Below are 14,424 nucleotides of genomic sequence, written 5' to 3'. Positions count from 1 at the left end.
GTTATAATAGTGTGGTGAAAGTGTAGTGGAAGTTACCTGGTATGCTGTGTGCTTGATAAAGTCCACGTTATTCTAGAAAGCAAAAGAGCACAAACTTTGTTGAAACTCACTCCTATTTTCGCAGTAGTGTACTTAGCTGGGGACATTTGGCGGTGTTTCTTATTGTTCTCTCCCCATTTGTAGGAAGTGGAGTGGGTCACGGGGTGGCTCGTACTCTTGGGTCTATCAAAAAGTTCCCATAGGCTGAAAGAAGCAATGTAAGGCAGCCCTTGACAGACGGTGACTCTGTGCAAACCACTCTTTATCGCTTCTGTCAGATTGCTGAGAAGGTTCTTTTATCACGCATGGAGTAACCTCAAACATTGCTTCAATGCTGAGGGGTAGAAGCATGCTTTCTTCGCCTCCTGTCTCTGATGTTTTCAGATTAGACTGTAAGGTGAGGACAAAGCATTTCCTATCCTTAAGCAACGACAGAACAAGCAGAGAAGGAAAAGCTTCAATTTAGCTAAATTAAGATCACGTGACACTTTGCTGTTATGCTACCAGCCCTGCAGATGTTTCCTTTCTTTCCAGTTTAAGGATGTAGCTGTTAAGAGGGGAGGCTTTTGCTAATGAGCCTGTAAGAAAACAAGGAAGCTCTCAATTTCTTTTTGTTTTTAATGTTTTTCTCACTAAATTTAATACTATGAACTGTGTGGGTGTTTTATTGTCAATACTAAATGCAAGACACAAACAAAAACACATGGTGAAAATAGTTTGCATCTCTGTCCTATGAAGTCCCTATACTTTTTACTCCGTTTCTTGGTGCTCTTGCTTGAAATTGGCTGTTAGTCTGTGGAAGTAGAAGGCATGATCTAAACTGAAGTGCGCTTAGCTTTGAAAAGAATCTCAGTAAAGCACTACAGTTTTTGGATGTGGACAAGCTGCTACAAATATATGTGTATATATGTGCACACACACAAAATATAGTGTACTTTTTGTGTGTATATATAATATAATATAAAATGTAATAGACATTTATATGGTAGATTAGGATCATTTTAGTGTTGAAGTATGCTAAACTTGCTAGTATCTGGTGTTTAAAGGGAGATCTGATAAGTTAGTTTATGTATACACCTGGATAATATGGGGATTAGGTGCTAACTCTGGAGAAGTCCTGTTTGAGCTGTGGTGGAGCACAGACCTGATCATGCCAGACCTGATCTTGCTCTTGGTGAAGTTAAGAGCATAGTGCAAAAAGTCCAGGTATCAGAACTACAGTATAAGAAAACCAGAGCTTTCTCTGTGTAAAAAGCTATTTCAAGTCTAGCCAGACTTAGTAGGTTGGGATTCTCCCTGCTTCAAAGTAGAAGAACTCTTTCTGGATCTCCGCTGGCCTGAGAAGCTGCATGCTCCTTCATTCAAGCCAGTATGTCCAGCTAGGCTCAGTTTACAGAGCCAGTTGGTGTCACTGTGTTTAATCCAGAGTCAGGTAAACTGAACAATATTCAGTTGAACAGACACATGGAAGTGACATTTTTTGAGATAATCCTTTTTCAGACTGTCCCATGTCACTAAATCCTTGAGTGGTTTGCCCGTGTACAGCTCGTTATTTGTGTTACGATGGAGGAACTGATTTTAAATCAAGAAGATGGAGTTTTTAATATATAGGCTTCCTCTAACCCTTCTTGCTTTTCTGTATTTGAGTTCAGGGAGAAAAATGCAATATAAATGTGTGAGCATTTTAAGGTGAGGGAGGAAAGTAAAGGTTGCTGTAGATAGCCTTCAGCTTTGCTTTTCAGGTCTTGTGGAGTAGTGATGAGACTGACATGAGCACCAACCGCCGTGCTTTACAAAGCAGCCTTTCATGAACAGTAGAGCACAGTAAGGAAAGTTTAAGCTGTGTAATAAGCTGCATGTGTGGAGGTTTTTATTGTTTATTTTCTGTGTGCGCCTTGACCTTTTTGAGAACTGAAATCCTTTGTCTTGAAAATACTGTTTCTCCTTTTGAATGATTGTGTTTACTACAATAGTAGTTATAAAAGTACACAGAAACACGTGTCCCTCTGTCCTTCTCCTTCCACCCCCAAGCCAGCTCTGTAGCCTGCATGGTGCATGGCAGTAATGCAGCTCTCCTTCCCTGTGCCTCCCAGCCATCTGCTGTGCTGGCACAGACACTTCGTTTTTGAAAGGTTGCAGATTTCCCACTTACTTCATACATGTGGAGTAGTCTTATGTCGCTTTGTTAAGCCTTTCTCTTTACCTGGGCTTGGTTTGAGGACATCATTTATGTATTTTATTGAATTGGGTTATTCAGTTCTGAGATGCATTTCAAAGTCTGTGTTGGTGTCCTCGCTGATCTCTGCTCCAGGCAGGCAGCCACTGCCTTCATTACTGAATTAACAGAATATTCCAAGCTTGTATTCCATCTGGGTGGGATTCACACTCCTGAAAGAAAGTGGCAGGTTTGCTGCCAGGACCACCTCCTAGCAAATACCTAAACTTTGGTTAGCCCCCCAAAAAGGACCTGTTGCTGTGGCCACCTGGGCTTAGTGCCGTAACTGTGCATTAAAATGATAGAAAGTGGGCTCCTGTGAAGGAGACACCTAGACCTGTGGTTAGTCCATCGAGTGATGTTCACGTCTTGATTGCTTTGCCCTTGCTCCAAAATGTCTTGGCTCCTTACGGCTATCAGCAAGACCCATTAGGGGGCTGAGTGAGGGACAGCTGCTCACAGAGGCCGCCTCACTGCTGCTGGTGGCTGCTCAGGGCCTGCCTGCACAACCAAGGTGAGCAGCAAACATGAGAAATGGTGTTGTCCATCCTTGCCCCTATGGCAAGGCAATGGCAGTCACTGAAGTCACAAAGTCTTATGGCAATCGCTAATAATTTATTTCTGTTTTTCTGTTGCTAGATACTGAAACTATTCATTGTAGTAACTTTCTCTCCATCTGAAGTCATAAAGGATTTGGATCTTGTTCTGGAGAGCTTGTTCGAGGTCTTCAATTTGTTTGCCTTTGTTATCCTTTCCAGTTACTGCGTCACCCTCAGCTGCATTTCAGGAGATATGTTAGTGTTGGGGAGTCTCGGCAAATATCCTGCACTTCACAGATGCATACCACCCGCCCCGTAAGAGATGAATGGGGCCCCCTGGTGACTCTGAGAGCTGGCGCTTTCCCTGAGTTTCGGAGTGTGAGAAGTCTTCCTCTGGAGACTGACATTCCTTTTTTTCTTTTTTTTTTCGTTTTGTTAGGGTTTTTTTTTTTTTTTTTTTTTTTTTTGTTCCCCCACCCCGCCTTCATGAAGAGCTGCTGCATGGAAGAAGAGCTATGCCTCCTAATTCCAAAAGCAGACTGTCTTCTGCTGTTAGCAGTGGCCCCAGAGGGAGGGCCCTGACTGGACTGGTTCTATCTGTCTCTGTGAATGCAATCTACTGATTGTTGTATGTGTGAGGACTCAGGCTCCATTTATCTCCACATCTCAGCTTTCTCTTGTGGTGAGAGTGGTTCTGCAGCTGTTTGATCTTTTGAGCTTTGAGGGCTTGTTTGCATCTTAATTTCCAGTTTCAGGTGCTTCATGACAAAGCAGCCTCCTCTTGATACCAACTGAAAACAGGCTCAGCAGTTACTAGCATTGGGCAACCAAGTCCTTCCTGCAGATTTCTTAAAATAGCACTGAAGTGGACAGGATGGAGACAGATACCTTCTGTCTCATGCTCTGGGGTCTTGCTACCAGTTAGTCGGTCCAGTATGGTCTGTTGGATTCGATCCATTTCCCCATGGCCCGTTCTGCAAAAGAATGGAGGAATGCTTAGGGATGTTCTGGGGTAGGAAACACTTTTCCTCTTCTGTGCTTCAGTACGTCTCCGTGTCACAAACTGCCTGATTTTTCTGTTCAGGGTGTGCTCTCACAGTGTCACTCTGTAGATGAAGGCTCATTCATCCTGAACTACTTTCATTCCAATCTGCGACGTTGTGGTCATGTCTAGTTTTAGTGAAGTGCTGGTAGTAAAAAGTACATGTCAGCACATAGTAAATGTCAGCAATTACATAAATATATTGTATATACTCTTGTGTTGTATATGTTGTACTGTGAATTTGTATTGCATGTAAGTTGTATATTGAGAGTTAAACATTATTGGATAGAGGGAAGCTTTTATTTTTAACATTACAGTGATTTATTTCTACTTAGCAAAGTTCTGTTTGACATACAGACAGGAAGTGATTACACTTGGCCATGCCCAACTAATGTTCGTATTTCTAAAAGGTAGACAAGAAAAAAAAAGAATTTTCTGATTAAATTAGAAGTCACAGGAATGCTTAATGGTAGGGTTTGAACATGATGAGAATTTAGTTTTAGAGGAGAGTATGTACACAAGAGGGTCGGAGATTACATAGGCAGACTCAAAGCAAAATTATTTTTTGAAAAAGTAGTATTTAAGGCAGAGGCTTTGCATACAGATGTCTTTATATCCTCAAGGCTGTATAATGTCTTGTTTGCATACAGATGTCTTTATATCCTCAAGGCTGTATAATGTCTTGTTACGTGGAGGGAGAGAGAGTGCGAGAGAGAAAAGTCCTGTGGAGCTGCTAGAGCACGTAGGTAGATGCAACTAATTCACGCTTATTATATACCTGCCCTAAGCTTAAATCTATACGTAAATTAAATGGTAATTAGTAATTATATATATTTTTTAACCCTGTTGCTTGTTTAGTGTGAAGGGTGACTTTGGGGTAGCATGCAAAAATAAATGCTCCAGTTTGACATTCAAAATACTGAGATGCTTGGGATGATGTGTTAATAAACTCTACAGGCTGACTTTGGTGTTAGTAAAGAAGGGGCAACTTTGAGTGACTGGTATTATGCATGCACTGCTGCAGATGCCTTTGGAATTTAGCTTAAAGTTTCTTAAGTCTGATAGTATAGCTGTTAAATATTTAATTCATGTTTTTATCAAAAGATTTTTTTTTTTCAAATTCTAGGTGCCTTTTTTTTTTTTATTGTGTCAGCTAGCATTCAAGATCATACATCTAGGATTCTTAAAGGTTTCCTTTTATCCCAACGATTTGGCAGACTGATTTCTGACCATCAGGGTGGGTTTGGAGATACTGATGGCTACACCTTCTAGCTACCTTGCAAGGACAGAAAATGATGGAAGACTCCTTTGAGGGAAGGACACTGTCAGCACACATACTGCCAGGTTACATTTCCTGCCTGAATTGCTGTCCTCCCCAACATCCTTCCTACTTGTTTAGGGGAAGACTACAGGATTTTGTCAAGCATAAAAGTCAGTCCGAAGTTTTTTGGTTCGCCAAGTGGGTATTTGACGTGGAGGCCTAAAATTGTTGTGTAGGTTTGGGGTTTTCTGCATTCCAGTTTTCCTGCTGGTCTCTTTGCAGGGATTTTTTGCAGTGAGAGATGAACATGTTGCTGAGGCTGAAAGTGATGGAACTCGTTTGTTTTGAAAACAAAGCTGTGTCTTGGGTGCCTGAAGGATGGATTTGCTTAAGGTGTCACCTTTGTGTCAGTAATTATTTTTCTTCGACTGGGAATAACTTCATTCCACATAAGATGTTATTTGTACATTCCAGTCTGATTTAAAGACATTAGAAACATCTTACCTCACCACGGCTTGAGACCGTTTCAGTATGTGATTATTGTATTTGTCTTTATACATATGACCCATCTTCCTTGAAATCTTTGATTTATCAGCTTGAGGAGAACTGAAAGGAAAAGACTCATTTTGCACCTCGTGTGAATGATCCTGCTTTTGAGGTGCTACTGAGATAAAACATTGGCTGACTTTCTCTGGGTGCTGGATGTACCTCCCTGTACTGCAAATGAGGATGGAGATAATGCATCTCAAAGAAAAGTTGTATAACCTTTTCTTTGGCCGTCATAAATGTCTGTCTGTCTTGGATCTTTCTTGGAGGAAGTGTTACATATTGTAAGAACACAGAGGAGGTTTGTGTTTTGGAGGGTTTGTGGTGGTTTCCTGTCGCATCGGAGGACCAGGGAACCGTGTGTTCTCCAGTGGATTGAACTTTTACTCTGTCCGAGTTCATTTACGTGCAGGAGTTCAGGTTAGTGACCACAGGAGAAAATGATGAGGGTCGAGGGGACGTGTTGTCCTCTAGGCATGATACATTTCTTTGCTTCATCGTTTCAGTGTACCAAAAGTGTAGAAGTATTTTTTGAAGGATGTATGTATTATTGCTTCATTTGACTTTTTGTCAGCTTCTAGCAAAGTGAGTTGAGTTCTCTGTATGGTTGAGACTAAAAAGATCAGTGGCTTATTATAACTTTATTTAAAAACCATCAGTGGAAGAACCTGATTATTAAAGAAACAAAGTCTGACTTGCAGTGAAACCTGCTGCTGTTTTATGGGTAACGTTTTCTTGCCTGTATAGGCAGTTTTTTTCTCCTATTCTGTAGCCTTAGCCAGAAAAGACTTTCTATTTTTCCTGTGTTACCTTTTTAAAGGACCTTATACTTTGTCACCAAAGATCAAACTGTTTTAGAAAAGCCTTTTTTCTCTGAAATTGCAGATTTAACAGGGCAGTTAACTAAGTGATAGCTATTTGGGTACAGAAACTAGGGAAAATAAATGACCCGATACAAGAGATATCACTGTTTTCAAGTGAGCCTAGAATTCATTATAGCGTTTCGAATATCCTGTCTCGGGATGATTTTAGGGATTAATAACTATATTCAAGATCTGTTTTGCTCTGGCTTATGCCAGTAGTGACTAAAAAAAAATATTTGATGGCTGTTGAATCAGTAAAATAAGGTGACATCAGCCCATTTTCTGTTCAGCATATATCCATCTAGCTGAATTGCTAGTGCAGGTATCTCATTTCTTGGTGGACTAGATAAAAGTTGAACATTGCTAAATACAGCTGAAGCAGGCCCTGCGTAGCACAGGCTGTTTCCATGTTCTTACTGAGGTATTGATAGCTAAGTCCCCTGGCTGGTCTGATAGGACTTTCCCCTTTTTCCCCTTTCCCCTTTTTCCCCTTTCCCCTCCAAATACTTTTGAGCTAGTGTACTGAACACAAAGATGAAATACAGATGAACATTGATTACTTGCGCCAACTTTGAAATGGCTTGAATGATTTTTTTCAAGGATTGATAGTGCGTTGTATCAATTATTTATTGTGTTCACTGTTATTCATGTATGAAGATAGTATTCAGAAGTCAGAGTATACCTATTTATCTGTTTAGATAGTCAAGACGACAATTCTTTATTGATAGCTTGTATTGCAATTACCTGTGACTGTCACTTAAGGATTTTTAGCATGCTTAATATAGGTCTGTCTGTAAATTGTTCAGAAGTTTAAAAGAGGGGCTTTGGAGACGGTGCAAGTTGGGTGTGTTTAACTTTTTAAATTTTTTAGACTGATATAATAGGAAATTATTTATTTGAGATTTACTTTTAATTGGAAATAGTATCATTTACAAACATCAATGCTATTTACTGATTTTACATAATTCTGTTATTGTGTGTTAAGCTCACAGCGATTCATGTAGTTCTTTAGGGTGCGATATGATTTTTCATGGATGCTTTCATTGCTCAGAAGAAAGGGTTAAATACAATATTAAAAACAAAATATGCATTTTACAATGTATTTATGCATCTGTTGTATGTCCTTGTAATGACATATAACAGGAAATGATGCTTTAAGATACTTTGTGCGGAAACCTTGTATGAAGAAATCCTGGGGGAAATGATGCTTGAGTCGTTTTTTGTAGCCTGGGATTCTTCAGTTCTTGAACTTGATTGCATGCATTCTGACCTCGAGTTTGAGCATTGAATCTATAGAGAAACAAACATACAGATCTTCAGTGAGGAACATGGCAATCTTTGGTTTGTTAGATTTTGTGCGAAATGAAAGTAAAGTCATTCATTTTTCATTCTCTTGAAATGCAAATGAGCCTACCCTAAACACAAATCACCTTAAGGATATGAGATACTTAAGTATTCTTAACTTGATTACTATCATTTTTGGCTCGCAAGGAAAACCATGTAGGAACTCTGCCTTCAGTAACATATTCTTGCCTATGCTAAATATCATCTGTTTCTTGCTTGCTGTCTTGCATCCTTATTTTGTTTGTGGTTTTGAAAACTTTCGTTGTTCCTTTTTAAAACCTTCTCTGGCAAGGGATATTCTGGTGGGTGTGATGTGGTTGAACATGTCGCAGGGTGACTCAACAGATGTTGACTCCCTATTCTTTCTAATTCGGATTCTTGTTCATAGTGGTGGCTGAAAGTTCCTGATACTGAACACGTCTCACATTTATTATTAATATTGGCTTTTTCTGTTGCCCTGTTGGCAGACCTCTCAGGGGGCCCAAGGATGGCATGCAGATAACCACCTACTTCTGGCAGGCTCTTCCAAGAAACAATGATTTGCCTGGGGAGTACAGTTGTTTATGAATAACTATTAGTTCAGCAACTTCCATGAATGTTAAAAGTTTATGTGAAATTACAAGGAAATTAGAGGTTCTCTTCTCACTACAGTCAAATGCTGCATCTCCCATTTCTCACACCTGGTGAAGTTCTCTGTATGGCTGTATTTTGAACTCAGGCTAATTAGGGAGGTTTTTGTCAGAAAAAAGATGTAACTATATTGTAGACCTCTATTTTTCAGTGCGATATTTAAGCTTACTGTTTACATATCCATAATAATAGGTATTTGCTTATTAAAATTTTTTGACCTTGTGCGATACCTGCAGTTGTTTACGATTGTTCAAAACTTCTGCATCAAGTGTTGCCTATAAAAATTGGAGAGGAGAAACAAAAGATTGCAGGAGAATGTTAAACAGATGGATTGCTGCCCGTCACTTAATGGAAGGAAATCACTGTCATTTTTTAGAGGCCAGTGATATTTTTTATTAGGATCTATTTCTTTTGCCAGTTTGCTAGGATCAAAATGTTCTTACTGGCTCTGGTTTCTGCTCATGTTGTGAGATTCAAAGACTGAGAAGGGACATTTATTTGTGCAGAACTGAAAAAATGCTGTCATGTTCAGAAGCCGAACAGATTGGTGGGGAACACCTCAGTAACAAACCCCATCCTTAGGCTAAAGGATTATGTAACTGGTAACTTAATCTTTGCATTGCTTGAACTTTAAACTGAAGTCACTCACCTTGGCAGTTCCACGGTCCTCGCTAATTTTTCATTTATTAGTCATCTAATTGCACAGTCTTTTTGGTTTCACACTAACACTTTAAAATGTGAATGAGGACCATAGATGAGGACAGACTAGGCTGAGATCGAGTCCTTGATGCTTATTATTGTTCTCTCCAAAATCTGCTGATAATCCTTCCAGGCTTTTCAGAGGAGCAGAGTCCTGTCAGGCTGCTCTGGATTCTCTGCGTTTTCTGGTTCCAGAAGTGGCTCCATTTCTTCTCTTGGCTGTAGCACCAAGACCTTCTCCATTTTTTGTATGTTTTTCCTTGCTGAAGAACAGGGTTGTTGGAGGTAGGGAGGCTGGTCTTTGAAGCACTGACTAGTAGTTCCTTGTCCTCCCTGTTGGAGGTACCACGCAAGATGTGGGTTTCCAAGGACAAATCATAGCATCTGTGTAGAAATGGGTCGCGTTTTACGTACCTGAATGCAGAAGGTTGTTCTGGTGGGTTAACTCTCACCAAGCAGCCATAACATTTTCCTTACAGTAATACCTGTTGCTATCATTGTGGTTAGAGTGGAAATGCTTTGTCTTCTCTTTAGATGTTGATTGGAGTTGGCTGGGCCCACCTTGCCGATCAGCATTGCAGTTTGAGATCCCAGCTGTAAGGCTGAATGAAAAGGGATTATTTTGGAGCAGCCCAGGAGGAAAACCAAGCAGTAAATTCTGCCAGTATTAGCCAGTTGCTGAGCCACAGTGGCAGAGCTACAGAAGGACAAGACGACTATTATTTCTGTTTGAATACCCTTTGAATAGGCTATAGGCTCTGGTATCTAAATTTGCTTCACGCATCGTTGAACTAGAATATTTAGAGGAGGGTCATAGGGTTTTGCATGCTTTCTTTGTATGTCTTCTGCCTTTGATTTGAAATGTTCCGTGTGGTGAGGCACTCACTTTGAAAATTGAAATGGAAGATTTCATATAAGGCTGAGAAGATACATATTTTTATAATAATGTTTCTTGAGTTGCAGGCATATAAAATTACCCTTAAGAAAAAAAAACAAGATGTCTTACTTCTGCATGAGAGGAGGGATTGCAGTAGGACTGTAAAAGGAAACTAGACCTTTTTACTTGTGTATTTAGAATTTGCTTACTGAAATGTTCAGAGAAAGTAGGTAAGGGTGGAAAAACCAAAGGTGACGTCAAAGATATGACTAGAGGAAAAGTGTGTATTGGCAAACAAGCCTAACCAATTGCATATGTTCTTCAATTCTGTTTCAGTTGTTTTAAGTGAGGAGATACTAGTCGAGAAAACGATGCCTGCATTATAAGTGAGGAAAAAAGGAGCTGGGTTTGTGTGTGTGTGAGCTATGTGTGCCCAGAAATGGGGTCCCAGAAGACACGTTTGTATATAATTAAGTAGAAAGCAAATAAAACATGCAAGCTGTACACATTTCTTGCAGTTCATTTGGGTCTTTCACTGTTGTACGTTGACTTTTTTAAAAGCTAACTTAATTTACAATTTAAGAGTAATTCTGTATGTGATATGACCAGAGGTGTAATGCTGTAAGGGATGCTGCTTTACAATACACATATATTTTGAAAATATTAGCGATCATCAAGTTATTTTGATTATGGGGGGAGAAATTGTATTTTCAAGTGCACAGTAATGTTTGTTTGGTTTTTTGGTTTTTTTTGTTGTCTTGCTTTGTTTGTTGTTGTTGTTGTTGGTTTTTTTTTTTTTTTATTATCCAAATTATAACTTCTGTGTTCGGCTTTTTTTTATTTTAGGCATCAAAAAATAAGGATGGAAAAGAGCAGAGTGAAGCTATATCACCATCGGAGGAAGAAGAAACTTTTTCTTGGCCTGGTCCCAAAACTGTCGTGCTAAGGAGGACATCTCAGGGTTTTGGCTTCACCTTAAGACACTTCATAGTTTACCCTCCAGAATCTGCAGTTCAGTTTTCTTTTAAAGTAAGTGAAATTAATAATGAAGCACTTACATATAGCTTTATTATACTTTTTAGGGTAACAAATCCAGCTTGCTTGAAAGTAAATGTATGTATATACATGTCTTACACAGATGAACGATCCCTTGTGTGTAAGGTGGGTGGGCTCACTTATTGCATCGTATGATAACCACGCACTGATCTGTTCCAAGAAAGTGGAATTGAGTGGGTATGAGCTCACCAGAGTTACAAATATTTGTTACCATGGGTAAGACCAGAATATGGAAATATTTCTCTGTATAGAATTTTTTACCCAAAGCTGGTGTGATTAGTCTGTACGCCTTTTAAAGTGTAGAGGTGGGAGGCTTGGGTATTTTCTTTTTTGTTGTGGGTGGGGTTTTTTTGTGTGTGTGCGTCCAGTTGAAATTTGTCATACCATCATACAAAGAGAATAGCCTGGAAAAACATTAGTTTACCATAGTTTCTAACCGAGTATTCTAAAATTAATGTATGTTAGGAAGACAGGTTGTGTTTCTATATTATGTTTCTTCTGCTGAAAAGAACAACAATCTGCAATTCCCTGTTAGTCAAGAGACAAATACATACAAAATATATACAGGCCTACATTAAAGGACAACTTTCTTAAATAACTGTAAAATATTTTAAGTTAAAACAAGTAGTTCTAAATGTTAAGTAGCTAATTGGTCTGCATTGCTCAAAGGGTGTATGTATTCTTCTATGTGACTGAACCTTTTGAAAGTTGTGTAGTAGCCGGTGTTGAGAAGTCGTCCATTTAATACTGATAGAAATTTGGATATTGAGAGAGGGTTTTTCCTAGTGAGTTCAAATAATATTTGCTCATTTTAAAGTCATCAAGCATGCAAGTTCTCATGATCCATGCCACCTCTCATTTTCGCTTTTGCTTTTCCAGTTAGGCAGAAGAACAGATTCTTAGCAAGATGGGGAATGGGTATTGAAGCTTCACGCTCTTTCCAGATAGCTGATTGACTCGTGTCTCTGCAGGAGTCTTTTGTTAAAGTTGTCTTTTTTGCCTGTCCTAGGTGGCTATAAGATGTCTTCTGAAGTAGAAAAAGCTTTGCAGGAGAAAGTTGGCACGTTTTTCCAGTTAACCTCAGCTGTTCAGCCTGCACTTAAGTGCCCAGATTTTTTCCCCTTGACAAGGAGTCACTGAAGCTAACTGGAAGCAAGACTATTAGCAGTATCAGGTGATCCCAACATTTCTGCCCTTCAGCACAGGTTATAGAGTCAGCCAAGAGCAATATCTGGTTGAATTCCAATGTGAAACAGAGGAAGGAGAGTGGGGAAGCCTTAGCTGAGCAGAACAAATTACGTGCGCTTGTTAGCATCTCCCAACAACAACCCCTATTCACATTGAGGGTGAAAACACAAAAAGCATGAGCAGGATGAATCTCCTTAACTAAGAAGTGACTGGATAGGTTTCTTCGTGAACGTGTCACTAGATCTCTCTGAGGAGGACAATATCTTTTTCACATGCAGAAGGAGATAGGTACAATGAAGGGCAAGTAATAGAAAAAAGAAATGTCAGCCCTTCCCCTCTCATTCACATCTGATGGTTTCTGACAGAGACCCAAGCAGTACGTAGTGAGCCTGATACCTGTAAATCTCGAGACGTGTCTTGAAGTTCTACCTCTCTCTCGTTCTGGAAGAGAGCTCTTAGCATGTTTGGTTTTTTGTTTGTGTTTTTTTCTTTTTTTTTTTTTTTTTTTCTTTGTTTCTTCTCTGATATGTCAGAATCTGGTTAATTCATTCCCGTTTCTGTCTGTTTTTTGAAAAGGAAATAATGAGATTGTTGGATAGTTGTAAGACCTTTATTCAGGGATTCAGTTACATCTAAAGATGATAATGTTCATTTGGACACAGCCCTGGTCAATACTTCCGTAAATTAGTTTGAACTGTTGTAGTCTCTCTTCTTCCTTTTAATGTCCATGAGGTGGTAGAAAAAAGGACTAGATCTTCAAAATTATTACTCCTGGGTCTTCATAAAGTGGCTTTTGTAGTGGTCTGTGTACCTAAGTTAGGGTACTAAAGAATGAAATTGACCTATTGTCAGCCTGACCCTAATATGAGGCAAATCTGATTTCTCTGCTGTTCTGATTTGACCAAAGATCGTACTGGTTACTAGCTAATTAGTCTCTGTCATTGATTCTAAGCTCAAGTATCATTCTTCTCTCTTTCCTCATTGATCAAATTTGTAATGGCCTTGGAAGGCGGAGATGTTCTGTTTTGCACACCTTAGAGGTAGTATAATAATGGTAACTATGATTTGGTTTTCTGACTGTCTTAAATCTTGTAGTAGCCTTGTCCCTTCTTCACACCTGAGAATGCATGCAATTACCTCTGATGTAAGATAGAGGTTACAGCTGGAAGTTAAAGATGCCATTGACATAACAGCTAGAGTTACTCAATCCTCTACTAGTTTCTCAGAGCTGCAGTGCTTTTGTTATCACAAGTGTCAACCTGATGCTGTCACCTTCCCTCTAGATCAGTGCACAGGTCTTTTTTTACCCCAGGGAAGGCTTTGCTTTCTAGCTCCTCTGATTGCTTTCAAGGTAGGCAAGCAACCTCTTCGAAGAGATTTCAAGATCTCTAAATCTTACTGCAAGTCAACATAAACTGGTAGAGGCAGTAAAGAGAGAAAAACATCTAGAAGAGCTTTCCTTCAATCAGTCTTTACACATTCTTTGTGGATTTTTTTTTTTAATACCCACTCTTGGTTCCGATTCAGAAATACCTAGTGAAAATTTCCCCATTAAAAGTTCTGCTCCTGTTGCTTGTGGTTTGTGTGTGTTTGAAAAGCTGTTGACTTCCACCTGCTCAGGTGGAATTCTCTGGGGAGAAGAGGACAAAGCTCCTCACATGGGGGGAACAGTGGACATCTCTAGGACAGAGAGCATAGTGCTCCTAGGCTGCAGGGTGTGGTAAAGGTCACACCACAGCTGGATATTGCATGGGAATGGCAAGAAAAGCTTCCTACAGGCCAGAGAAGGCTGCAACTTGAAAAGCCCCTGAGGTAAGTTTTCTTGGAAGCAAAGAACTCTACCCCAAAGGATGTATTGAGTGGAGAAGAGTGGGCGTTACTTTATAAAAATCGTTAATAATCTGTTTTCTGTTTAGGTGCATTTGTGGTGTTGGGTTTTTATTTAAATTTTAAGAAGTTCAGTGTTCTAGTTGTTAGTCTAATAAAACCTATGTTCAATTGAAAAGCCTTTTTTTAGTTGTCCTGTGGAGCTTGCTACAAGGAAGAGGTCTAGACAGATCTGCCTCAAAGCTCTGGCTGACTAAGAGTCACGCTTGCCTTGAGTTATCTTCAGATCTTCAGGTGA

At 39.6% G+C, this 14,424-nt stretch overlaps 1 protein-coding gene across 2 annotated transcripts in view; it reads left to right on the top strand.

Annotated features, from left to right (window-relative positions):
- ARHGAP21 (Rho GTPase activating protein 21) overlaps positions 1 to 14,424 on the top strand; it is a 124,909-nt gene that overhangs the window by 41,899 nt on the left and 68,586 nt on the right. For both annotated transcript variants that reach the window (XM_082313205.1, XM_082313204.1), the window contains one exon: positions 10,902 to 11,084. In XM_082313205.1, the coding sequence (XP_082169331.1) occupies positions 10,902 to 11,084 (183 nt within the window). The remainder of the gene's footprint in view (positions 1 to 10,901; positions 11,085 to 14,424) is intronic.

This window comes from Platalea leucorodia, assembly GCF_965183815.1.
Source record: "Platalea leucorodia genome assembly, chromosome: 1".
NCBI classification, from domain to species: Eukaryota; Metazoa; Chordata; class Aves; order Pelecaniformes; family Threskiornithidae; genus Platalea; species Platalea leucorodia.
This window is presented reverse-complemented; position numbering and strand designations above follow the sequence as displayed.